General features: G+C 42.8%; 1 protein-coding gene across 1 annotated transcript in view; it reads left to right on the top strand.

The window, feature by feature from the left end:
* NT5DC3 (5'-nucleotidase domain containing 3) overlaps window positions 1–22,718 on the top strand; it is a 63,750-nt gene that overhangs the window by 2,341 nt on the left and 38,691 nt on the right. Inside the window, exon 2 of the mRNA XM_030320398.1 lies at window positions 17,867–18,051. Coding sequence (XP_030176258.1) covers window positions 17,867–18,051 — 185 coding nt within the window. The remainder of the gene's footprint in view (window positions 1–17,866; window positions 18,052–22,718) is intronic.

The raw sequence follows: 22,718 nt of genomic DNA, 5'->3' as shown, positions 1-22,718 counted from the left end.
ATGATTGTGTCCATCCATGGAAGGTGTTTAGAACAGTGCCTGCCGAGTGAGACAGCTAGAGTGTTGGGTGATAAAGATCAGCATGAGGCCAGAGTTTGGGTTTTGGGGTGTGATAATCAGAGTGAAATTGTGGAGTATGAGAGCTCAGAGGAGATTTTTGAGACTTAAATACCTCTGTGGTCTTAGGTGCAAGTTACTTGTTATCTTTCCTCTCTGATCTTAGTCTCCTCACCAGTGATCTGGGGATAATGTGGGGATTTTTAGCGTGGGCTTGGCACGCAGCAGCTGTATAGTAGTTAGTAGCTAGTATTATTCATTAGTAAGTAACTTCCAGTTTTAGACACACACTTAGCAAGGGGTGGAGATGAGTTCTTTAGCTCGAGTCTAGGTACCCTTCAGCTTAGGGCAGTGCCAAACGAGCTGCGTGGCCTTGAACAAGCCCCCTGATCGCTCTAGCTTGGATGTCTCTCTGTAGAAGGAGGCCGCTGGACTAAACGACGTGTAAGCCTTTTCAAGTGTTACAGGTCTGGGAATCATGTATCGGTGTGCCCCATCCCGCCTTCATGCCCCTGGCACATACCTAGGAGGTCCCTGTCTCACCCCTGAGAACACAGGGACTAACGTTTGACATTTCCTTTCTCCCCCAGTCCGGGGCTGCACCGTTCCTACCCACCATTAGCCGAGGTCTGTAAGAATATACATGTCCAGCTTGATTCACTCACCAAGAATTTATTAGGTACCCTGCAGTGGGCTTAACGGCTGTTGATTCACAGATGGGCAAGTCTGAGGGCGAGGGGCCCACCGTGGGTGAGTCCCTGCCAACGCTCAGCGTGGGACTGCTGTCACGTGGGGGGGAGACTGGTAAACAGATAAGCGACAGTCAGCTTGGGGGACATAAGCAACGGACCCCAGGGGCTTTGACACCAGAGCAGATGAACTGCTCAGGGATCTGGGGGCTGCAGAAACCCTTGCTGGGGGTGACACTTGAACTGTGTCTGTAGGAATGAGAGGTCAGAAAAAATACGGCTATTCAGACAAAAACATGTGGTTTTATTTTTATTTTTTTCAATTTATGAAAGGACAAAATAAATTTTTTTTTTTTCTCTCTTTCTGATGATTGCTTTCTGGTCATGGGATCTCTTGGCTGATGCAAACAAGCCCTTTGCAGGCTCTCCCAGAATGAGGTCTGCTCAGGGAAGAGCTGATTTTCATTACATGTTTTATTTACCCTTCCTCTCCCGCCCTTCTTTTTCCCCCCTCCATTTTTGTTTTTAAGAAGTTTTTTAGGAAACTTTAGTTTTTAGATCAGTTTTCGACTTACAGAAAAATCATGTGGTTTCTGTAAACCCAACCTCACGTGACTGTGGCACATTCGTCACAATTGGTGAACCAACGTTGATGCATTGTCAGTATGTATCAGTATTAACTCAAGTCCATATTTAATTCAGATTTCCCTAGTTTTTAACCCAATGTCCTTTTCTGCCCCAGGATCCCACCCGGAACAGCACACTGCATTTAGTTTCATGTCTCCCTGGGCTCCTCTTGGTGGTGACAGTTTCTCTGAGTTTTCCTCAAGGTTTTGATTACCTTGACAGCTTTGAGGAGAAGTGTCCTCAAAGTACTTTGTAGAATGTCCCTCATTTGAGCTGTCTTTCTTTTTTTTTTTTTTCTAAACTTGAGATTTTGGAAGTAGAATATTTATGCATCCTGTCAAACTCAGCTCAAAGGAAAGGTTCTTCGTATTTTTAGGAAAAGAAATACCGGTTTATAACCTCCAGCAAAAATTCCCTGCAGAGCCTCGGGTCTCCACCGGCGTCGGGGCCGGGTGGGGGGCATTTGGCAATGTCTGGAGACCTGTTGGCTCGTCGTACCTGGGGGTGAGGCACTGCCCCTGGCCTCCAGTGTGAGGAGGTCAGGGATGCCCCTAGACAATCTGTAATGCACAGGACAGCGTCCTCACAGCAAGGAATAATCCGGCCCCAGGTGTCAATAAGGCCAGGCTCAAGAAACCGTGTCCTAGAATGGTGAATTCTAAGAAATCATCGTGCGATTGTAATTAAAGGGACAGATGTGTTTGTGTTGTGGTCTGTGATTTCCTGTTATGCACCCCCCGCCCCGTGCGCACCTTCCTGGAACTCATCCCTGACCTGTGTCAGGTGAGGCTGCCGGTTGGGACAGAAGAGAAGCAAGGGATTCGGATGCCCAGTGCCCCCGCCCCTTCAGGCATCTTCTCAGAGCCGGTCTGTGTAGAGCCAGACCGTTTGGCTGCTTAGCTGGGGCTGTGAAGTGTATTAACTTGTGGAAAGAAGTGTGGGGATTAGTGCAAAGTGTTAGAAGCTTTTACAGGGTGTTGAAGGATTTTATTCAGAGTTCTCGGTTGAGGGCATTTCGTTCTCATTCAAAAATTAGGCATTTTGTAAGGACTGTGTGTATAGGACAGTCGTATAAGCTTAGTGTATATAGAATAAACATAAAGTGCAAACCCTTCCCTCAAGGAACTGCAGTGGGTTAAGGAAACAGCTTCATAATAATGAGGTAATTTTAAGATGGGACTAGTGTTTCTCAGACTGTGTTCCACCATCTTCTGAGAGATGTGGTTACGGAAATGTTGAAAATACATGTCAAAAAAGCTTTGTTACAGGTAGGCTTATCAGAGTCTTTAAAATGCATGAGTCTTCAAGGAGTCTTCAGGGCCTAAAAAAGGAGGCTGATGAGCAGCCCTGAAGGCGTTACTGTCCTGGGAGCACCTGTTGGGTTTTATTGGCTATGCTTGGTGGGAGGGAACACACACACACACACACACACACACACACACGCACACTCTCTCTCTCTCTCTCTCTCTCTCTCTCTCTCTCTGTCTCTCTCTCTCTGTCTCTCTCTTTTTCTGTTTCTCTGCCTGTCTCTCTGTGTCTGTCTCTGTCTGTCTGTCTCTCCCTCTATGAATCTCATAAATCCAGGACCCACAGAGACCTGCCTTCCATGCAGGAAGACAACAGGGAAACTGGATATCTTGGTCTCTGCTCTATGTTTTTCCCTGTGTGTGTCGGGAGGTTGTGGAAATCTCCCTGTAACCCTAGAATCAGGCTGGTCCTCACACGGGTTTGGGTTTGAATATAGTCTGCTTGCATGGTCTGTTAATCAAACTGAGAAGTTAACTAAAAGTGGTCCCAAGGTGATAATGTCCTGGGATTCCTGATAGATGCAAATGGAAACTCTCCCTGGATGGCTAGACCTTCAACTCAGTCCCAAATGGAAAGCAAAGGTATTGGTAGACATGTGAGTAAATCTAAATAAGTATTGACAATATAAAAATAAGTTGAAAAGAGAGTAGGAGAGAAGAGGTAAAAGAAACAGAGAAAAAGCAAGAAATATCATAAAATGTGGTAGTAGGAATAATTCCAGATATGTCAGTAATCATGATCAACTCAGACTAAAAGATTGTCAGATCAGATAAAAGAAACAAATTCTAGCTGGATGCTGTTATAAGAGATTCACCAACAAAGAAAGGTTGAAATTAACAGAATGAGAAAAGAGATTTGGGGCAAATGCTATAACCAAAGAAACCCAAAAGGTGTTCATATCAGACAAATGCTGTAGTGACACCGAAAGAAAATAATGTTTACTATGGAAAGAGTTGCAAACTATAATTCATGGGCCAGATCTTGCTTGCTATTTTCATGTATTAAATTGTATTGGAACACAGTTATACCCATTCATTTCCATACTTTTGGGGGCTCGTTTTGTGCTAGGGCATTAGAGTTGAGTAGTTGGAACAGAATGTATGGTCCATGGGTGCAGCCCAAAACACTTACAGAAAATGTATGTTGTCTCCTGAATAAGACTTGTGCCTATATGCCAACATGGATGACTCTTGTAAAAACAACACCGAGTGTGTGTGTGTGTGTGTGTGTGTGTGTGTGTGTGTATATGAAAAAAACCAAACAAGTTGCAGATGTATACTAATTTTTTAAAAAAATTTTAATGTTTATTTATTTTTGAGAGAGACAGAGTGCGAGCAGGGGAGGGGCAGAGAGAGGGAGGGAGACACAGAATCTGAAGCAGGCTCCAGGCTCTGAGCTGTCAGCACAGAGCCCAACACGGGGCTCGAACTCACGGACCTTGAGATCATGACCTGAGCCAAAGTTGGACGCTTAACCAGCTGAGACACCCAGGCGCCCCTACATGTATACTAATTTTTAAAGGCTTGAAAACACATAAAAGATACTATAGATCACCTATAGTGATATGCATGCATGTGCTAAAAGTCAAAAATGCAGGAGAATAATGGACACCAAAGTCAGGGTAGTGGTTACCCTCTTTGGTGGGAGGAGAATGCAGGTGAAGATTTAAGGGGTTTATTTCCTAAACTGGATGATGGGGATGTAGTATCTTTTTACCTTTCCGTGTATCTTAAAAATGGTCACAGGTACTTTTTAAATGTTTCATTTTATTTTGGTGTAAGATATTGATGATCCTGTGGCCATGGGAAGAAGTAGCAAAAAGATTTCAGGGGGAAACATGCCATGTAATAATTTCCACATTTTTCAGGTAGGAAAGAAATTCCTAAATTAGAAGAGAAGCAGAGAGACCCTTCGAGGTCATAGAATCTATCCATCCCTTTGCTGGAAGAAGGATTCCGTTTTTCCATAGCACTTATTAGTGGCCATCTGGCATCTGCTTGAGTTTGCCATATGAGCACAAGCCTGCCAATTTTATTTTGGAGGGTTTGAGTCACACAGAGTCATTCTAATTCCTCTCCCATATGATAGCTGTTTAAATATGAAGATGGTGATCATGCATCATCGCTGCCCCTCCCCTTGACTTCATTACTTTGGAAGCTCTTTGCATTCAGTCTGGCTTGTCGATTCCTGATACCCCGTTGGAAGTGAACCATTTGGTACTGACCACAGGGAGCCGCATGTTGTCCGACTGGTTCAGAGCGAGGGGCGCAGCCAGCCCTGCCCCAGGGGCATGCTGCTTCTGTTGGGACACCTAGAATCCAAGGCAGGCTTAATTCCTGTGAGGTTTCCTGTCAACGAGGTCCTGACTTTGACAAGCTCTATTTTAGATGAAGGAAAAAAAGAGAATAAAAAGCCTTTTCCCCTACAATTGTTAAAAAAGCGTTTAGCAGGCTCCCCGCGTTGGGCTTTGTGCTGACAGCTCAGAGCCTGGAGCCTGCTTCGGATTCTGTGTCTCCCTCTTTCTGCCCCTCCCGCGCGCTCTCTCTCTCTCTCTCTCTGTCTCAAAGATAAATACACATTAAAAAAAGAATGAAAAAAAAAGCATTTAGCAGATTGAAGATCACTACCTCCCCCTAGAAGTTTTTATGTGCCTGTCATGCATTATTAGCGGGTGCCTAGGAGAAAAAAAGGTGGTATTTTCTTTTTTCTTTTATTTTTGAAGTTACATACTTCATGTTTTAATCAAGATGGTGCAGTGAGAAAGAGAGGTTAGCCGATTGATCAGGCTTGGTAAGACACTTTTGTACTTTAGTGGGTTGGTCCTTGACTGTGAGAAACTCCCCTTTTTCAGTTTACTAGGGTTTGGGGGAACTGTCTTATATTAAGTGAATTTATGAGATAATGATATGTAAACCAGAATAAAATTTTAATTTGTATTTAGAGACATAACTCTCCAAGATGTAACTCTTGTGATTACTTTGGGCCCACCTGGAATGTTTTTGTTCTCTTTTGAGCAGGAAAACCTGCTTGAGAAACATGATTACTCTCAGTGTCAGAATGTTGTTTGAGTATCCATTTTATTTAACAAGTATTTTTTGAGTATCGTCTATGTGTGGCTTACTTTATAGTAGCGAACAAGGCAGGCATAGCTAGGGTAGCAGTTTTCAAATGTTTTGCTCACAGGACTTACACACTTAAAATTATTGAAGGTCCCCAAATTTTTCTGTTTATATAGATTACACTGATAGTGGCTATATTAGAAATTAAAAATGAGAGATTAAAAAAATAGGTATTTATCACTTCATTTGAAATAACAACAAATCTGTTTCCTGCTAACATAAATGACACACTTTTTCGATGAAAAATGACTACTTTCCAAAATAAAAGAACTTTAGAAGAATGTCATAGTTTCACATTCTTGCAGATTTCTGCAGTGTCTGGATTAGTAGGCGATGGCTGGGGTCTCTGATCGGATTCTGCATTCTGTCCCTTGAGTTGTCAGACATTGTGTGGCCTCTGGAAAGCTCCACTGTAAATTGGTGAGAAAATAAGAGTGAAAAAGGCAAAAATTCTTACTGCTCCTTTGACAAATCACTGCAAATTTAGTGACTTAAAACGACACAAATCAGTTATAGTTCTGGAGATCACAAGTCTGAAATGGGTCTCGCCGGGCTAAATTCAGGGTGTTGGCACATGCATGTGCTAAAAGTAAAAAATGCAGGAGAATGATAAACACCAACGTCGGAGTGGTGGTTACCTCTTTGGCGGGAGGAGAATGCAGGTGAAGATTTAAGGGGTTTATTTCCTAAACTGGATGGTGGGGATGTAGAATCTTTTTACCTTTCCAGTGTCTTAAAAATCAGTGTTGGCAGTTCTCTGTTCCTTTTAGAGGCTCTAGAGAATGTTTTCTTGCCTTTCCCAGTTTCTAGAAGCTTCCTGCATTCTTTGGTTTAGGGCCCCTTTCATTTTCAAAGCCTGCAATGGTCAGTGGAGCCTTTTTCACATTCCATCACTGTGACGCTGAATCTTCTGTCCTTTCTACACTTAACCCTTGTGATTAGGGCCCACCTAGATAAACTAGCCTAGTCTCTCTCTTAAAGTCAGCTGATCAGCAGCCCGATGTAATCTACAACCTTAATTCCCCTCTGTCATGTAAAGATAGCATAGCCACAAATTCTAGGGATTAGGATGTGGATGTCCTAATCAACAGTATTCTGTCTGGCACGTTTAAGCATTATTATAAAAATAGTTTTGATCTCAGAGATCCCATGAAAGAGTCAGGGGACCTGGCTTCTGGGATTATGCTGTTTAGGAAAAATATGAGTTGAATGCATGTGTAAAGGAGATGGGAACTGACATTTATGAAGTGCCTGCTATGTGCCAAATAGTCTGCCAGGCAATTGACCGACATTTTATTGTTTGCTAAGTGTATGACCTTGGACCTTCCCAATTTAGCCTTTCTCATCTGCAAACTGGGTGTTGCAGTGTTTACCCTAGGGAGCTCTTGTGAGCATTAATCAAATAATCAATGGGAAGTGCCCAGTGGATGGTATAGAAGGCATTGATAATTATTGCCTTTCTACTTCCTCCATACTTTAATGAAAAATTCTTGATACCTTGCCTAGTATTTGATCTTTTGATATGGCTACATTTTCTTTTTCTAAGAAGTTTCCCTCAGGAAACAAATACTTTTGAGCAGTTAAGTTTTTTTTTATTTTTTTAAATTTTTTTATTTGAGAGAAAGCACGTGCGTGCGTGCACAAGTTGGGGAGGGGGAGAGAAAGAGAGAGAGGATGAATCCCAAGCAGGTTCCATGCTCAGTGCAGATGCAGGGTTTGATCCCATGACGCTGGGATCATGACCTGAGCCAAAATCAAGAGCTAGATGTTCAACCAACTAAGCCACCCAGGCACCCCTGTTCTTTCTTTTTTTTTTTTTTAAAGTTGGCTCCACACTGGGGGTGAGGCTTGAACTCACAACCCTGAGACAGAGTTATACACACTCTACCAACTGTGTGTTTTATCAAATGACTTAAGATTAGGTTGTCATTAAACCATTATCACATGTAATTTTGTTTCAAATGTAGTCCCGTGTGGTTTTATTTTTAGAACTTTGGGAAGCATGATAGATTGTCACAGAGCAGCCAAAATGGCGGATTTTATTTACTGAGTAATAAAGATGTTATTTTAACTTCTGGTAGGAGTTGTGCAAATGTCATGTGCATTATTAATTATTCAGATGAGTAGTTGTAATTGTCATGGATTGCTCTTCCCTGGACGAAATATCTAAACTAATGGAAAAATGAGAGGTGCTTTTTAGAGTTGTAGATGCAGCACAAATGACTTTTGAATTGCCATCTCGTCTGAGAGGGGAACCGGGCTGAGTTCCCCTTCACCTCGCGTGTCGGCTCGCGGGTTCTCGGCCTCCCCCACTGCCTGTGATGCTGTCGCTACAGAGCTCGTGCGTCATCACTTACTCACTTAGGGTCCCCGCACTGTTCCCTGTGTGGTGGCTGGCACATAGTAGGTGTGCAGTAGTGCTTACTGAAAACGTGCCTGAGGGTTGAGTAAGTGGGAAAACCAGTGTACCAAGACACTACATACTGTGCGACCTTCTTTATATAAAGCTCTAGAAGATGCAAATGAATCTGATCAAAAATAGAACAGGGATGCCTCAGTGGCTCAGTGGTCAGCTCAGGTCCTGATGTTGCTGTTCGTGAGATTGAATCCCGCATCAGGCTCTGTGCTGTCAGCGCAGAGCCTGCTTGGGATTCTCTCTCTCTCTCTCTCTCTCTCTCTCTCTCTCTCTCTGTCTCTCTCTGTCTCTGTCTCTCTCTCTCTCTCTCTGCCCTTTCCCTGTGTGTTTCTCTCTCTTTCTCTCTCAAAAATAAAACAAATAAACCTTAAAAAGACAATAGAACAGTAGTTGCGTGGGGATGGTCTCAAGGATAAAGGGAGAATTCAAGGGGTGAGGGGAAATGTTTGGGGATGCTAGATATGCTTCTTATCTTTATTGGGATGATGGCTTCATACGTGTATACATATGCCAGACCTTGTCAAGCTGTGATTTCTTATACATCATTTGTACCTCAATAGAACTATAAAGTAAAGACAAAGAAATAAGAGAAGGACTCTGGGCTCGCCTGGCTTGAAGCAGTTTCCTACCGCAGGAGCGGGAAGTGTGGCTCAGTGTGAATCCGGTGCTCTAGCCTGGACTGCCAAACACGGCTGGAGGGGTGGCGCGGGATCCCAGAAGAGCACAGAATTCGTGTGTTTGGAGGTGGGGAACGGTCATTTCTTATCTAAGGGTTGGGGTGCGCTGGACAGGTAACCCCGTAATGTTCACCTTCGTGGTGAAAAGGATACATTGGTTGCTTGGTTTTGTCTCTGCATCTATGGGACTATTGAAGAAGTAAAGGTGATTTACAATTGAATGGCCATTGGAGAAACTGGGGATACTGGAGAAAGTAGTTTCTGGCTGAAAATAGTTGTATTTGAATCTCTGAGGTCTAATAGCGCTCCTGTGAATCGTCTGTATTTCAAGTCACACTGTTTGCTCTACTCTTAGCTCCCTTACTGTAACTGCTTATTAGCAGAAAGGATAAAAGTCGTCAGAACCACATCAGATCACGTTTGTTGGCATTAAACATAACATTGTAAACATAAGCGTGACATTTGCATTACGGTCAAATTGTTCTCTAACACATCGGTTGCATTAGGACCCACTCACGGTTTTCAGACAGGTGTCAGTAGAACCGACTGCCTTTGCCCAAGCCTTACTTGACAGGAGGAAGTCGTAACTGGTGAAGTTTGCCAAGAGAAAATCATCTCAGGTGATTTTTTCCTTATCATTTCACTTGCCAGTTGCAGATGAAACATTAAAAGCTTTACAGTTTGGGTTCAGAACCTTGAGCTCACTTGGAGTAGAGACAGTGGAAGGGGGATGTGACTCCTGCTTCAACATAGACACAAAAAGTCCCTATACCTTTTTTTCATATATTTTCAATCTATATGTATCCTTAAACATTTTTTTTTAAATATTTATTTAATTTTGAGAGACAGAGTGCAAGTCAGGGAGGGGCAGAGGGAGAGGGAGACACAGAATCTGAAGCAGGCTCCAGGCTTTGGGCTATCAGCACAGAGCCTGACACGGGGCTCGAACCCACAAACCATGACATCATGGTCTGAGCTGAAGTCTGACACTCAACCAACTGAGCCACCCAGGCACCTCTCTATATGTATCCTTTAATTTATTTTTAATTTTTTTTTAACAGTTTATTTATTCTTGAGAGAGAAAGACTGTGTGAATGGGGTAGGGCAGAGAGAGAGGGGAGAGAGAATCCCCAGCAGGCTCTGCACTGTCAGGACAGAGCCGATATGGGGCTCGAACCCACAAACTGTGAGATCACGACTTGAGCCGAAACCAAGAGTCAGACACTTAACCAACTGAGCCACCCAGGCACCCCCTATATGTATCCTTTTAAAAGAAATTTGGAAATCTTGTTGTTTATAACATGCAAGGTTATTTATTTATTCATTTATTTAATTTAAAGAGTGAGTGGAGGAGAGGGGCAGAGGAAGAGAGAGAGAGAATCCCAAGCAGGCTCCACGCTCAGCACAGAATCCCACACAGGGCTTGATCCCATGACTGTGGGATCATGACCTGAGCCAAAATCAAGAGTCAGATGCTCAATCGACTGAGCCACGTAGGTGCCCCAACATGTGAACTTTTTTTTTAAGTTTATTTATTTATTTTTGAGGGGGGGAGGGGCAGAGAAAGAGAGAGAGAGAGAGAGAGAGAGAGAGAGAGAGAGAGAGAGAGAACTGCAAGCAGGCTGTGCACTGTCAGCACAGAGCCTGACATGGGGCTCGAACCCATGAACCGTGAGGTGGTGACCTGAGCCGAAACAAAGAGCTTACCTGATTTAGTCACCCAGGCTCCCCACGAACTTTTAAAAGAGAATTTGAAGCCATGTTAAAGAAGTATGAAATAATTAATAAAATATTTTGAATATTTGTGAATATTCATTAAGTGTACAAATATGATGAAATCTAACCTCAAGTAGAGATTTGGTCAATTTAGAGAAAAACAAATACTTTAAATCTGCTCTTTTGTTGATTTAGGAGCATAGATGTATATTACAAAGAAATATGACCTTGAGCTGTTACTTTAGTTCCATCTTACTTTCCTTCTTTGTAAGGCAGGGATTATAACTATGTTAAGTGAGGTCTGTGCACCTTCATCTGGGGCCTGGAGAGAAGCAAATGCACGTAATTATTAGCCACGAGGATTCCTTGTTGGCCCATTGAGCCCTGGGAAGGTTCACAGAAAGCTGAGTGGTGGTATAGGGGGGAATGTAGACTTTCCCTCTGTTTTTTGTCACCTCTAAGAAAAAAAGTTGCTTCCTTCTCCTTTTGTCCCCCTTACCTTCTTTTTCTTCTTTGGGACTTCAGATCTGAATGTTCTTTTTTTTTTTCTTCTGGGAGAATAGTTTGAAGTGTAGGGCTTATACCAAAATGAAAAATCCTAATTAAAGAAAAATGGCATCTTTATGTCTTTGGATTGTGGTTTGCATTGTCCAAAAATTGAACTTCAAGAATTTTCAAGTGCATTTCAGCTTTTCTCTTTGATCCTATTCTCATTAACGTGTTTTGGTTCAAGTATTTGAGATGTATGTTTGAGCTTCCAAATGGAGCGTATTTTTCCCCGGGGTATGCTTTATTAATAGCACTGTAATGAAATCTTTGTATGTAAGTCTTTATCCACATTTCTGAACATTTCCTTAACATAGATTCCCAGAAGGAGAAATAGTAGGTCAAAGGGTATGAATGTTTTCTAGAAAGCATTTCTAGAAAGCTTTCTAGAAAGTTTGAATTGACTTACACTCCTAAATAGCCAGCAGTGAGGCTGCTCAGTGTCAGCACCAGCACCAGCTCTGCTCTGTCATTAAAGACAAAACAAGAGGGGCACCTGGGTGGTCCAGTCGGTTAAGCATCCAACTTCGGCTCAGGTCATGATCTCGAGGTTCATGGGTTCGAGCCCCACATTGGGCTCTGTGCTGACAGCTCAGAGCCTGGAGCCTGCTTTGGATTCTCTGTCTCCTTCCCTCTCTGCTCCTCCCCTGTTCGCACTCTCTCTCTCAAAAATAAATAAACATTCAAAACAAAACCCTCAAAAAACAAGAATGGACCCCCCCCCCCCCGCCACAAAGAGTTCACATACAAAATAACAAAAGCAACAAAAACATTGGTGCAATCTGATGGGAGGAAAATGGTATCTTTTATTCCTGAGCCAAGTAACACATGCTTCTTATAGAAAAAAAGTAAATGAAGTACAGTAAAACCATTTCTAACTCATCTTTCAGAGAGAGTTAACTTTTCAAAAAAAATTTTTTTTTAATATTTATTTATTTTTGAGACAGAGCATGAATGGGGGAGGGGCAGAGAGAGAGGGAGACACAGAATCGGAAGTAGGCCCCAGGCTCTGAGCCATCAGCCCAGAGCCTGACGCGGGGCTCGAACTCACGAACTGTGAGATCGTGACCTGAGCTGAAGTCGGACGCTCAACCGACTGAGCCACCCAGGTGCCCCGAGAGTTAACTTTTAATTTTGTTTATGATTAGAATGGTTGAACATTTACATTTATTAGCCATTTAATTTCCTCTCATATGGAGGAAATCTCTGATGCTTTATCTTTTTTTCCCTTTATTTGGAGACAGAGAGACAGTGAGTGAGTGAGAGAGAGAGAGAGAGAGAGAGAGAGAGAGAGAGAATCCCAAGGAGGCTATGTGCTGTCAGCGTGGAGCTGATGCAGGGCTCCATCCCATGGAACCCTGAGATCATGACCTGAGCTGAAACCAAGAGTTGGATGCTTAACCGACTGAGCCACCCAGGCGCATCCCCTTTATCTTTTTTATTGGATTTTTTTTTTCTTTTTATGTAGGCTTCATGTGGAGCCCAGTGTGGGGCTTGAACTCATGACCCTGACATCAAGACCTGAACTGATACCAAGAGTTGGAGGCTTAACCAACTGAGCCACCCAGGCATCCATGGATTTGTTTTTCAATATTTAGCATATTCATATTTTTGCTTTTTTACCTTTAAATTTCTGTTTAATATAACCTTTTCCCTCAAATTATTGTCTGTGCTATTTTTGGATACACATGTTTAGATTGTAAATCTGTGGATGTTTTCCATTTGTGATTTATTGTTATTGCTTTTATATTTGGAAAGATGAGGTAAATAGTAATCTAGCTTTCACACCTTTTAAACATTTTTTTAAGAGCTTTAATTCTTTGACTCACCTGGTGTTTGTTTTGCAGCACAGTATAAAGGAAAATCTTATCTGACATTCTTTTATTATAGTTAGCCAGTGTTTATGTAGTTAGAAAAAGAGAGAATATTCTAGGTGAATTTAATTCAAGTTGGTACTCAACTACAGCATATTCTGGAGAACAGAGTAATGGTAGATTACCTGTCTTGCTGAAAGTTGGGCATATGAACGAGAATTTAAGATTGCAATGATGCTTTAGAGTCTAAACGGGGAATGCATTTAATACTGAATTAAAATGTTAACATTTGTAGGCAGTAAGAATTTTGAGTGGCTGAATATGCTTGAAATGAACTTTTAGTTAGGATCTTTTTTTTTTTTTTTAATGTTTTATTTATTTTTTAGAGAGACAGAGACAGAGCGTGAGCAGGGGAGGGGCAGAGAGTAAGGGAGACATAGAAACTGAAGCAGGTTCCAGGCTCTGAGTGGTCAGCACGGAGCCTGATGTGGGGCTTGAACCCATGAACCGTGAGATCATGACCTGAGCTGAAGTCGGATGCTTAACCGACTGAGCTACTCAGGCGCCCCTAGTTAGGATCTTTTTGACTGCAAGCAATAAAACATCCAGCTCAAACTGATTTAGCTTAAGCAAAAAAACCAAACAAACCATTTTTAAAGGAAATTTTATGGGTTTGTTCAATTGGAAAATCCAGAGGTAGTATAGCTTTGTCTCTTGACCTTGCTTTCTTCCCTACTGGCTTTTTTTTTTTTTTCTTTTTTTTTAAAGTAGGCCTCACGCCCAGCTCTGAGCCCAATGCAGGGCTTGAGCTCCTGACCCTGAGATCAAGATCTGAGCTGAGATCAAGAGTTGGTTGCTTAACTGACTGGGCCACCCAGGGCTCCCCTCTCCCCCACTGGCCTTTTTAAAGGTTCTTAGTGATGGCCCCACCCATCTCATTTTATATCCTTTTAGATCCAAGTTTGGAAGAAAAGAATGCCTCTTCTGTGAAATTCCCTTCTAAATCCGGAAATTTTCCTGATTGGAACTTATTGGTACACTTTGGCTATAGGGAAAGTATGATGATGATTGGCCAGAGGGGGTCCTAAGCTTTCTCCAAACGAATTCATGTTGGTGGGGAATTCAGGTGCTGTTTGGCCAGGTCTGGGTCATGTGCTCTCCTCCTGGAGTCAGGAGTGGAATCTCACTGAGGCCACACAGGCCATAACAATTGGGGAGGGCTGATTTCCCAAAGAAACGCAGCTGAGGAGTAGTAGCTGTGTTAGGCAGCTTAGGCTAGGTTATGCTGCATGAGCCCCAGTCTGTGGCTTCCTATAGACAGCTGTACCCAAATTCCTTCTCATGCAAAGTCTAGTGGGGCCTCAGTTGCCCTCCGTGTTCTAGCCCAGGTGTCTGCCTTGGAACCAGGCTGTCATCAGAGCTTTGGACAGAGTAATAGAGCTGTCTCTCTATTTCTTTGTACTAACTGTATAGTCTTGCTGTCATCATCCATTCGGTACAAAAGGAATTCACTTTCTAAATTGGTACCCAGTCTTGTTTCTGTTTTGGGAAAGAACAGAGGTGACTAGTCAAGGGCCCTTCTTCCATTTATACTCTAGAGTCTACAGTTTAGACAGATTGTTTGTCTTTTTGTGAGTGTTTGGCATTCTTTCCTTTTGCCTTGTAATTACTTGTGTTTCTTCTCAGCACGTTTTTGAAGTGGTTTTATGGGGCGTTGAAATCCCTTTTAAGCTTCCCATGTTCCTCGTGTTTATTTTGAGTGATGACAGATTAAACATCTGAGCTTTTTGGTGATGATGTTCATGTGATTAATACACCTTGGGCTTTCCCTCCAGCGGGACACGCCCGGGCAGCCTTTGGAGATGTGCTGGTAGTGACTTTCCATCCCGGCAGGGTTCCTTGATGGCTTCACGTTTTCTTCTCAGGTTGTAGAAAGGGAGAGAGACTTTATTGCCAACCCTTTCTAAACATGAACTTCTAATTTAAACAGGCTGTTAGAACTTCCCATGGAAGGATCATGTGTGAAAGCAGAGCCGTTGGTCACTCTGTAAGTGATCCTGCGTTACTTACTGTGGATAGTGCCATGTGGTCATAGTCAGAAAATAGCATCGTCTGCAGTGGCCCATTGATGACGTAAGGCCAGAAGATCTGTGGTGTTACGTGCCGAAGAGCTTGGGACTACTGGCTTCTCCCTGTCCCGGGACTAGCTCTTGTGAACGGTCTACCTTTGCGTTTGTTTTATTTTTTTAAATGTCACTGCCTTGTTTACTGCCCTCAGTAACAAGTGTCTTAATTTGCAAAAGAAAGCCAAGGTGAATGTCTCATTGATTTTTGACAAAAGAAAAGTAATAAAAGGGACTCGGTGCCTCTTGACAATTTGGATTTTTGGTAGACTCAGCCATACCTAGGTTGTCAGTGGGAGAGAGATAGGTGCATGTGTTCATAAATTCATTCACTTAGTCACGCATTTGCCTTTGTTGGGTATTCCGTGTGGGAACGTAAAGGCTTAGTTTTAAGTTAGTGTAACATGACAGCTTACCTGGTGACTGTGAATAGGCTTCAGGGGGTGAGCCTCCCTGGGATTTTTTGCAAAATCCGTATGTGCATTTCTCTGGGGAGAGGATTCTGTGGTTTCTATTAGATTCTCAAAGGGATCTAAGCTGTAAAGCTGTGAGGAACCTCCTCAGATGCTCAGAATACCTCGCAGTGGCTAGCCTGGTCTCCTCATTGCAGCTGCCACCCACCCTGTGAAAGCAGTACCTGTTGAGTATTTCAGGTGGCCCCTTAGAATGAAAGTGGGTAACATGGGCCATTCCTAGCCACAAAGAAATGAGCAGAGGGAAGGTGGCGGGGGGAGCAGTGTAGACTCTGGTGAGCACGAAAGTGACGAAGGATTACTTAGGGTAAAGTGTACCCTTCTCAAATGCTTGTTGATTCCTGTAATCCCGGGGAAGAGAATTAGGAGCACAGATTCTGGAGCCAGACTTGCTGGGTTCAAATCTCGGCTCTGCCATTCAGAGTACTGTGTATACTTTAGCAGATTACGTAATTTCTGTGCTTGAAAGGTCCTCATATATAAAATTGGGCTAATACAGTATTTGCTTCATTAGATTGCTGTAAGGATTAAATGAGATAATATAAAGTGCTGTGATAGCACGTAGCATATAGTAGGTGCTTAATAAATATTAACCCCTGTAGTGGAGTCGAGAGATTGTCCTCAGTAATGTAAAGAGCAGTCAGATATGGACGGTTTGAGTTTTGTGTGCATGTGTTAGAAATTTGTACCTGTCTCCCAAAAAGTCACCTGCTCTCAGCATTTGCCCACTTATGAGTCGTTTTGGTGTGCAACCATCATAAAAGGTGAAAGAATACAGTCACATATCCTTTCAGGAGGATAGAGTGGTCTGTGTTCTTGTCACAGAATGTTGCATGATGGGGTTCTTGCCATGGAAGGACTAACTGAATATCATATTTCCTTTTTGTTTTTGGAAATCTACCGTACAGTCTTTAATCCTGATTTCGTCGAGGATATGGTGGTTGAAGACCCACAGTCTGAGATTTCACCTCTGTGATCAGTTCATCCGTCATGATTAGGCTCTAGGGGGCTACTCTCTGTCAATGCATCTTCCAACTCCTCTAATAATTGGGAGATGCCTCCCTCTGTAGTTTTATTCTTACTGTCATTATGGGTGGAAAATGAAAAATTATGAACTCTTAACTGTGTTCCATGAAAGTAAAAATCAAATGCAAAGATGGTATCTTTAGACTTCTTTTATAACTTCTTGAAAATGATGTGACACTTTGGGCAGTGCAGAGAGGAGACAGAAGGATGATGTTGTGATAGTTTATTTCACACATGCACCTGTTGGTGGTGATGGGAGAACACAGTGGGGAGAGCACATGAAGCTGTACGTACACTGTGAGGCCAACTGCGTAAAACACATCCATGAAACAGTATTGCGACTAATGCATTAAATGTTAGTAGTTTTCTTCTGGGTGAGGGGATGATGTGTGATATTTAAATTTAATTATCTAAGTGTTTCTCCATCTTCTGAAATCTGTAACTGGTATATGTTCTTTTTTAAATGAAACAAATCTTCTTGTGATACTGAAACAAAGATTCCTTTTTGTATTATTTTATTTTTGAGAGAGTGTGCACCTGTGCGCAAGCAGAGAGTGGGGCAGAGAGAGAGGGAGAGAGAGAATCCTAAACAGGCTCTGTGCTCCTAGTGCAGAGCCCGGTGTGGGGCTTGATCTCATGACTGTGAGATCATGACCTGAGCCGAGATCAGGGGTTGGACACTCAACCGACTGAGCCACCCAGGTGCCCCCAAAGATTCTCTTTAAATAAAGTTTTATTGAGATACTATTTTTAAAGTTTATTTATTTATTTATCTTGAGAGAGTCAGAGTCAGTGCGAGTTGGGGAGGGGCAGAGAGCGAGGGAGACAGAGGATCCCAGGCAGGCTCCATGCTGTCAGTACAGAGTCTGATGTAGGCTTGAACTCACAAAACTGTGAGATCATGACCTGAGCCCAAACCAAGAGTCAGACGCTTAACCGACTGGGCCACCCAGGCGCCCGAGATATTATTGACATACTGTACCATTCACCCACTTGAAGGTCTCCCATTTGGTGGCTTTCAGTTCACAACAGCCATCTGGCCATCACTCATCACCAATTGGAGAACATTTTCATCACCCCAAAAGGAGATTCTACACGCGTTAGCAGTCTCTCTGTTTGACTCGCCTATTCTAGACATTTCAGATAAATGGAATCATCCCACATGCAGTCCTTTGCGACTGGCTTCTCATGCTTGCACTTTGGTTGACTCACTGAGGAATCCTACTAACCTTTATTTATCACATGATATAATATACATTTTTTCTTTACTTCTAGACTTGGTGCCTTCCATTATGAACAACTTGTTGAATCCAGATGCCATTTTCTCAAACAATGAGATGAGCCTGTCGGACATTGAAATCTATGGCTTTGATTACGATTATACCCTGGTGTTTTACTCAAAGCACCTCCACACGCTGATATTTAATGCCGCGCGGGACCTTCTCATCAACGAACACCGGGTAAGAGCACAGGGACGTTGTGGTCTCCCTCCTCCTTCTCTTAGACGTTGGAGAGCAGCCGTGAGCGTATCTGGCCCTGTGCCTGGCACACAGACATCACTTAGTAAATTGTTGTTGAATGCATGAGTAGATTTTGTTCCCTTCCAAATGACTCTATCCAGAAGCCTGTTGGTTTTTTTTTCAAACCACTTTTTTTGAGGTATGATTGACGTACAAAAAGCTGTACACACTTAATGTATATAACTTGATGAGTTTGGGCATAGTGTATGCTTGTGAAGCCATCACCACCACCAAGGTCATAAACCATCTGTCACCTCCCAAAGTTTCCTCCTGCCCCCTGCATTATTATTATTGTTATTTGCGTGTGTGTGTGCACTTAAAATAAGATCTACCCTCTCAGCAGATGTTTTAGCAATATAGTGTTGTTTGCTGTAGGTGCTGTGCTGTGTAATAGATCTCCAGAACTTGTTTATCTCCCATCACTGGAACTTTGTACCGGAAAATAGTTGCTTTTTTTTTTTTTAATCTCTAGATGTCTCTTTAATGAAAGATTTTCAAGTTATGCGTTAGCGGAGATTGGGCTACAGACTCCGTGCTCTCATTTCTCACCGAGTGGTGACGGAGTTTCTCCCAGAGCTGATGAACCGGCAGCCTGCTGAGCTCTGGTTAGAAGAAATCCTTCAAATAATAGGCAATATTTTTTTTTTTTTTAAATTTTTTTTTTCAACGTTTATTTATTTTTGGGACAGAGAGAGACAGAGCATGAATGGGGGAGGGGCAGAGAGAGAGGGAGACACAGAATCGGAAACAGGCTCCAGGCTCTGAGCCATCAGCCCAGAGCCCGACGCGGGGCTCGAACTCCCGGACCGCGAGATCGTGACCTGGCTGAAGTCGGACGCTTAACCGACTGCGCCACCCAGGCACCCCTAATAGGCAATATTTTAACCTCATCACTGACTGGAGTTGTTCTGTTCTGTTTTGTTTTATTTTATTTTATTTATTTTAGTTAATTTATTTATTTTTGAGAGAGAGAGAGAGAGAACAAGCATGGGAGGGGGCAGAGAGGGAGGGACGGAGGGAGGGAGAGAGAAAGAGAGAGAGAGAGAGAGAGGGAGAGAGAGAAAGAAAGAAACTTCCAAGCAGGCTCCACAGTCAGCATGGAGCCCAATGTGGAGGCTCAATCCCATGAACCCTGAGATCGTGACCTGAGCTGAAATCAAGAGCCGGAAGCTCAACCAGCTGAGCCACCCAGACACTCCTGACTTGAGTTGTTCTTATATAAAGAACATTTGACTGTCTTCTGGTGCATAGTGTTGTTGAGACCTTATAGTAAGGAAGGCAAAAAGAAACACTCAGAACCCAACATGCTTTTCTGTAGTCCACTTTGAGTATCTATTTCAGGAGCCTGAGTGAGAAGCATCCTCAGAGGTCAGCAGGTCCTAGTGGCCTTTGAGAACCCCCAGAACGCCCCCGAGAAGTGCAGCTCCAGGGTCTGTCTCAGACCGGGGTGCATTTGTGCAGGGGGCACTTTGGATTTGGCGGGTCGAACAATTCTGCCTTCAGACAGCTTTCACTATCGATCTCTTCTCTTTTATTCCTTCACACATTCCTTCAGCCTTTACTAAGTACCCCCTCTGTGCCAGGCCCTGTGGTAGAAGCAGGGGGAGTGAGGATGAGTAGCATATGGGGACCAGCACTGTAGTGGGGAGGCAGTCGTGTAAGCAGAGGAATTACGCGTCCACCTCCTGGAGGCGTCTCCATGCGTCTGAACAAAGAGCTAGGGATGTGTAGAGGATGTTGGGACAACTTTCTCTGCTTGAGGGAATTAGGAGAACAACAAAGAAGGTGATACTTCCGGGACCCCGGAAGGAGTTTGTCAGCAAAGGTGGGCTGGGGTGGGCAGACTGGTAGGTGTGCGAAATCTAGAAACCTAGATCAGGAGAACTAATGTTCTATACCTGATTTATCTGCTAGGATAGTGTTTAATCTACTGGGCTATGTGTTCTGTAGTCCTGCCGTTATGCTGGCCAAGATGTCTCTTTTTCCAGGCTGGTCATTCTGAGTTTTTTCAGCCATTCCCATTTGGCTGCCTTTCTGGTCTTTTATCATCTCAGTTACCCTTCTTTATGTGTGCTCTGGTTTATCCCCCTCACATGCGAGTCCCCAAACTGAAGATGTTCATGCAGGTGGGGTCTGACTAGTATGGAATAGAGGGAGACCATCACCTCCCTGGTTCTGGATACCATACCTTTATTAATGCTGCCAAAATTTCCATTGGTTTTGGATCCTCACCATTTGAGGCAACATATTTCCTGATCCCCTCAGCTTTTGGTTATCAGTGGACTTAATAAGCAAGTCATTTTCTCCTTATTCAAAATTCAATAATGGCATGTGTCAAAAATAACCTTCCCTTCTGCCATTAAGCCAACAGGCAGCTTTCTTTAGTTATGGCCACTTTCCCATATGTAAACCCATCTAGCCACTTGCCATCCAGCTGCATTTGCCCATCTGTTCAGGAGACTCTCTTTTCTTCCATCTAACCTGCAGACGTTTCCCCTGACTGTGAAAGCAGAGTGTGAACTAGCTGGTCCCGCCCTCACTGCCCTGTCTGCCAACCTGCACCACCTCTCCACGACCCCATGGGGAGGTTGAACTGAAGGGGTGTTGCATTGCTGATGGCCTTCTAGACCTAGGTCATCTGTGGCATTTGCTGTGACTTTGATTGTCACTCGTAAAATAGCGGTCATTTTATTAACAGTCCTGTCTGTTGATTTTCTGCTTGGTGCTAGAAGCACAGGTTCTGGAGCCTGACCGCTGGTGTTCAAATCCTGACCTTCACCACTTACTTCTCAGGTAGTCTCAAGAAACTCACCTAATTTCTCTGAGCCTCAGTCTCTTCCTCTGTGAAATGGGTACAGTAACAGTACTGTCCTCACAAAGTCGTTGTAATTAAATGAATTAATATATATAAAGTGCCTGGCCCATAGAAAACACTCAAATGTTAGCCATTACTGCCTTTCTCTTTCTTTTCTTTTCTTTTCTTTTCTTTTCTTTTCTTTTCTTTTCTTTTCTTTTCTTTCTCTTTCTCTTTCTCTTTCTCTTTCTCTTTCTCTTTCTCTTTCTCTTTCTCTTTCTCTTTCTCTTTCAAGTTTATTTATTTTGAGAGAGAGTGCGCACACAAGAGAGAGACCCTGAATAGGCCCCTTGTTGTGTAGAGCCCAATGCGGGGCTTGAACTCAGGAACCATGAGATCATGACCTGATCTGAAATCAAGGTCAGATGCTTAACCAACTGAGCTACACAGGTTGCCCACTACTGGTCTTTCTAATATGCGTGACAACCATACAAATAGATGTTGTCTCTGTTTTACAGGTGAGGAAACTGAGGCTAATGGAGATGAGCACATAGTTCAAAGCCGCGAGATCAGTAGGAGACAGAACCAGAATTTGAACTCAGATCTGTTTCCAAGGCATAAATATTCTTTATTCCGTGTTGTTCCTTGTGGGATTAATAACACCTTTCATTTCCACCCTGTTGTTCATATGGAAATAAAATATTCATGATGATAAAAAAAATTATGAAGATAAAAAATGTATGAAATGGGGGAAAAGGGAGATGAAACAGGTGGGGAAAAAGAGGTACAATCATGATTTTAAAAGCTTCTGGACTTAAGATCACTGAAGTTTCATTCCCATTATGTCTGTTTGTTGCTTGGATAAAAGAAATAAGTCATAACACTAATTATGTCAGGCATATTAATAGAGTCAATTATGCTTATGCAGATTTTTCTCTTGCTCTGATTAAACAAAATAATTCTTCCAAGAGGCGTTTAATTTGGTGCCATTTTTCCTGCCAAAGACTAAATGTACTTGTAGAGATGGAAAGACATCTGCTTTTGAGATGCACAGTAATAGAACAGTAAGTTTGCAATTTAGCATCTTCCCAAAAAGCAAATGTAAAAGTTCTAGCCCCTTAATTATGCTTTTTTTTTCTTTTTTTTTTTTTTTTCAGAAAAAGAAGTTTTCATAAAAATAGAACAAAATATAGGGTAATGACTGTATTTTCCTTTCATGGGTCCACCAAGGAATAGAAGGAGAGTGATAAGAGTTCTTGACTTCATGTTCCACATCCATACCCTCATCAGTGTTCCCTGTCATTAACAGGCACTGACATTCACCCGTTTTTTTTAAATCTGGAGCCTAACATCAGCCATGACGCCTCACATTCTCTTGTGCTCCACGTCTGATCTCTCAGCAAATGCTATGGGTTCTTGCTTTCTCCTTTTTTATTAAAAAAATTTTTTTTAATGTTTATTTTTGAGAGAGAGAGAGAGAGAGAGAGATCATAAAGGGGAGGAGCACTGAGAGAAGGAGACGCAGAATCCCAAGCAGGCTCCAGACTCTGAGCTGTCAGCACACAGCCCGATGTGGGGCTTGAACTCCCGAGCCGTGAAATCGTGACCTGGGCTGAAGTTGGATGCTTAACTGACCTAGCCACCCGGGTGCCCCTTCTTCTTTTTCTCTTTTTAAAATAAACCGTTAATTTTAGGAGAGTTTTACGTTTTTAGATAAGTTGCAGAGGTAATACCAAGAATTCCTGTGTCTACACATGCCTGGTTTCCTCTTGATCACAGTTTACTGTGGTACATTTATCGCAGCTGAAGAACC

The sequence above is a fragment of the Lynx canadensis genome, chromosome B4 (genome assembly GCF_007474595.2).
Source record: "Lynx canadensis isolate LIC74 chromosome B4, mLynCan4.pri.v2, whole genome shotgun sequence".
In the NCBI taxonomy this organism is placed as follows: Eukaryota; Metazoa; Chordata; class Mammalia; order Carnivora; family Felidae; genus Lynx; species Lynx canadensis.
This window is presented reverse-complemented; position numbering and strand designations above follow the sequence as displayed.